The sequence below is a fragment of the Eptatretus burgeri genome, chromosome 12 (assembly GCF_056783735.1).
Source record: "Eptatretus burgeri isolate ZD-2024b chromosome 12, Ebu_testis_v1, whole genome shotgun sequence".
Lineage (NCBI taxonomy): Eukaryota > Metazoa > Chordata > Myxini > Myxiniformes > Myxinidae > Eptatretus > Eptatretus burgeri.
The window spans coordinates 65847773-65852772 of record NC_140972.1 but is presented as its reverse complement, the minus strand read 5'-3'; the positions used below and the strand labels follow the sequence as shown (position 1 = coordinate 65852772).

At 40.1% G+C, this 5000-nt stretch overlaps 1 protein-coding gene across 3 annotated transcripts in view; it reads right to left on the bottom strand.

The window, feature by feature from the left end:
• Positions 1-881: 881 nt before the first annotated feature.
• The window catches only part of LOC147015794 (cytosolic purine 5'-nucleotidase-like), a 74099-nt gene continuing 69980 nt past the window's right edge, over positions 882-5000 (bottom strand). For all 3 annotated transcript variants that reach the window (XM_085848310.1, XM_085848311.1, XM_085848312.1), the window contains 3 exons: positions 4382-4442; positions 3923-4099; positions 882-3297 (listed from right to left, as the gene is read on the bottom strand). In XM_085848310.1, the coding sequence (XP_085704436.1) occupies positions 3004-3297; positions 3923-4099; positions 4382-4442 (532 nt within the window). In that variant the 3' untranslated portion in view covers positions 882-3003. The remainder of the gene's footprint in view (positions 3298-3922; positions 4100-4381; positions 4443-5000) is intronic.

The following is a 5000-nucleotide window of genomic DNA, read 5'->3' as shown; positions in this document are numbered from 1 at the left end:
CTCCATATATATATATATATATATATATATATATCTCCATATATATATATATATATATATATATATATATCCATATATATATATATATATATATATATATATATCCATATATATATATATATATATATATCCATATATATATATATATATATATATATATATATCCATATATATATATATATATATATATATCCATATATATCCATATATATATATATATATATATATATATATCTCCATATATATCCATATATATATTTATATATCTCCTGGTGTTGGTGCAGTGGTCGGTCAGCGGCTTGGGATCCAAAAGGTCCTGAGTTCAAGCCCCGTTGGGCCACTGAATTAATACACCAGGGGGTTGACTCAGCCTGTCATCCTTCCGAGGTCGGCGAAATGAGTACCAGTGTACTGGGCCCGGTGTATGCCCCGGTTAGAATAGGTGTACCATATCCCTGTGTGTTGTAAGAGGCGACCAGGGTTGTGTCAGGAAGGGCATCCGGCATAAAACATGAGCCAAATCACTATGCGGATCATACGGATGATCCGCTGTGGCGACCCCTAACGGGAGCAGCTGAAAGAAAAAGATATATATATATATATATTCCACCTCTGCTGTATTACATAGCACCATGTGATGTAAACTTCACATTAAAGAATTAGTGAATGTGGGGAAGCTGTTATCTTTGGGGAGGGGGGCACAACTTTGCATTTGGTTGAACCACAATTTTGTACAAAACTAGATTTGGGAGCAAACAATAATATGAATAAGCAAATGTCTTCAAATAACGATTTGCAAGATTACATCATGCTTTGGAAAGAGGGGAGGGGCAGAGGTAAGATTCTCCACTTGAAATAAGTGCATTGATGAAAAGTTCAAATCATGCTTCATGGTCCCTTTATTACAATTCATACAAGGTTCCACACAAATACAATGCATGCTTATTGATAATGTCAAATTCTAAAAATAAAACGTGCATCAAATTATCACAACATTAATAAAGTGCTAATCATACAAATGACCTTTCAAAACCAAAAGCACTTTTCAATCTTTTTTTTTCTAAAATGTAACCCTTTGGAAGAGAACATCATAAGCAAAATACAAGTGTAATCAAATGGAATATATTGGATAATTGCTGCATCACGCAAGACTACTCTCGATGAGACACCACCACGGGCTCCATAGAGCTTCGTACGAAGCAACAAAAATGAGCAAATTATGTGGTTTCATCATATCGATGTCTGTACGAGCACTGGCACTCTGGACCTGCAATCATTTGCACTTGTTAAAAAAAAAATCAAGCTGTGCATTTATCCACACACAAACACTGAGCCGATATCAGCAATGCTTCTGAACCAACTCTTCTTCCTTTATTGAACAAACCAATGACAATAAAAATAAAAACTCAAACACCAAAAGACCAAAAACAAAAATGCGATGAAACGCGATTGTATTTGCTTTAACTCTTAAATACTACAAGCGGATGGAAATCGATTTGTTTTTCGAAGACATCAAAGCGGACGTCCGTCGACTTGGTGTAACGACAGTAAAGGTGAGCTGAGGATTGATGATTATCGCTGTGCAGAGAGAAATAACCTTATCCAGAAGATCGATACAAAATAAAAATACTCCAAACGGATGGGAGACAATACTTGCAACAACAACAAATAAATAAAATCACGGGCTTTTAATGGCAGCAGAGATGGGAGAGATGAATTTAACCACTGTCCAAACCGTTGCCTACATGCCACGTCCTACTATCCTTGTCTGTCGTTTTTAACGATGGGAGTGTATGCACAACCTGTGCCATGTTGAAAGGTCCAATTAATGGAGGAGATGGTAGATGGCACGACACAAGGACAAGATAAGTTTTTTTTTTTTCTAAAGTACTCGACGTTCATTCAAGTGAGGAACAATAAATGTCCAGGTGACGCTAATGTACTCGTTTTGAACTAGCACTATGCTCTGTGAATCGCCGAAACCGCCTTCCGCATGCAAGTGTGATTAATCGAGAGAGATCGGACATACGTGAGCAAAACCTTTCACCACCTTACACCTTTGTTGAAGTCAGAACGTGCATCTTGAAAATTGAGGCATGTGTTGAATGGCTTTTTATCATCATTTCAATAATTCTGTGTTGGAGTTTCACACGTGCCAATAGACATGCTATCACTGCCGTGATGGTTATTGATGAGCTGTGCAATAATTTACTGAAACAAATGCAATCTGTTGATCGTCGACTGTTGCAAGTGCCACAAGGGGTTTTACCCGATGTAAGGCCGATGGCACCATTTGGAGATTCCACTTGCATTGCGTTTGGTTTAGACTTTAGGCGGCAAAATCAAAATATGTATTATTATATATAGGACTATAGGTGTTTCTCTGACGAGTCAATCCAAGAGTTGCTGTGCTGTTAATACATTCCAGTGTGAAATGACTAAACGTTTCACAGATTCCTCCACCAGTTGAGGAAGGTCTTGGTACTAAACAGGTTCGAGCCAAGTCCCCCAAACCTCTTTAATATAAATTAATAATTGAAACTGCACAGATGTTATACACAGCAGCATGATGCACAAATGACCAATATAATAACTGAGATCTTGATCATCAATATCGTAAAATGTCAAAAAATAAAATAAAAATAAAAACGGCACAAATTGACTCCAATCTAACATTCGCAAGTGAAACCGTGATACCCAGGAGAACGTTTTCCACCTTCAGTGAGTGCATCCTCTTGAACAGACACGGTCAGCAGGTTTTACACTTTGTAATAATTTGGCACATTTACAAAAAACCTGTACTACCATTTTTTCCCCACAGCATTGCCATCCTGTTGTGCATCTGTTGGGAAAGTGAAACAAGCTGCTTCGAGGTAAGGATGGAAAAACTTTGGAAAACGTTTCAAAATGAGGTGACCTTTGCGAATGGGGAGTGTAAATTCAAACGAGAATGGAGGGAAAAAGAGATAGTTTGAATTAAATATATTCTTCAATCAACCCTTTTCAAAATGTTTGCTCCATAGCCGTTTCGTCTTCGTCCTCTTCCTCGTCATCTTCATCGTGGCAGTGTGTGATTTCGGCGGGAGGTTGGGGGTGCAGGGGAGGTGGACGCACCTCACTTAGTGAGCGGCTGAGCGTCCGCCTTTCCATCTCGTCTGCAATTGTGACGGCATGAGAACTCACGCGCATAGACCAGTTGCCACCATCGTTGGAGGCGATGAAGGCATTTTGTGTTGCCACTGACGATTCATCCAGTGTGTCAATGGGAGTGTGCTCGACGGTAGACTCGTGGGGCATCTGTCAAGGTAGCAGAACATGTAATGAACTGGACTTAAACCATCAGTTTCACATTTCAGCTACTTGCTTTCACATGGGTCTGCATCCACAGTCTACAATCTCCTATGAGCTGGTGATAAGTAAACTGGGCTATCCAACAAGCGACAAGTTGAGAAAATTTGGTGCAACGTTCACAGTTGGAATCCAATTCAACCACCATTGTGCAAAGATCAATATCAGCATTTCATTGACAATTGCCATCAACACCCGAGGTGTATTAACCTTGAAAGATTCCTTTGGCGCACTTAACTACATCTGGCCCTGCATGTTGATACAGCCTGGTTTACTCACCAACTCCAGTCATTCTCACTGACAAACAAATAGGAAATCAAATGCTACCACCACGTCAAGGTGGACAAAATATGGTTACCATTCATGGATGGCTGTGTCACCCTTGTCAGTAAGGCACGGTCAAAATAAACGCAACCAAAAAAGGAAACTAGACATCAGATACGCATCAGAATGAGATGTTTTTCACAGACCATGACATGGTTATCACCGAGTAATCACAGTTAAGTTATTAATTTCTAAAATAAATGAGTGTAGAGGTGCTGCCTGCTCCGTGTGCGACGAGTCTCTGTTCTACCTGCACGTGCGGCGCTCGAAACAGGTAACTGAAAGGGTAAAAGAGCAAGTTGATGCAAGAGGCAGCGTAAAGGTCAGCGTAGCGCATGACCTGGCTCGCAAACAGAGTTTGGCGCGAACCGCTCCGCAAAAGGCTGCCCATCATGCCGTAACACATGTCCATGTCATGTGTGACTTTCTGAAAAGGAAATGTTTCATGTGGCTATGATTATTAAGAACAACATGACTGCAATGAATAAAGTCTGACTGGATGATGATCAACAACATTACAAGCAAGTCAATTCTAATTCGGTTGGTGCAGTGGTGGGTTCGTACAAGCCATGAAAGCAAAAAAAAAAAAATCAAACGTGCATGGCAAAGGAATTCTTGTTATTTTCATTTTAAATTAACCAAACTAACAGGGACCCGTTCACCCCGTAGTCAATTTTTGCAGAGCACGCTGTGCGTTTGTTAAAACGACCTTGATTTTTTTCTGCACTGAGCTGATGTCTGGGTGCTCATTGCTGCTGCTGTCCAAGTTCCTTGGGAGTTGAAAAAAAAAACAAAAGAAGACAAAACATGTAGTCAAAATAACAAACCATACACAAACATGATGGCATTTTTTTGCATCTTCCAATCAACTGTCCTTTACAAACCTAATAGCTTTACGGGACACAATATGGCAGTTTCACCCAGACTCATGGGGCTCTCCACACAAATCGACCCGAAACAATGCCCAGGTGTGATTTCTGTGCACCGTCGTTCAACCGTTTTGACAAAGCAAGCATGACATGCGAGTGGTTGACCACCCAGGTTGAAGGATCTTTCTCGGTGTGACTTTTTCCATTTCCTAAAGTGAAATATAGACCAAAGGCCCGGTGCTTCAGAGCATCTCCCGCATGTCCCTCGACAACGATGATGATGATGCAACGTTGTTAAGTGTTTTGCATCATCACATCCTAGTGTATACTAAGGTATCATGTGGTGAATGATTCCGTAGCAACAAAATCCATTCAGGAACTTTGTCGTTGCACTGCAGATGCATTGGCTTGATTATACTTGTGTTGCAAAACCTACAATATTTAACCACTTCCCTTAGT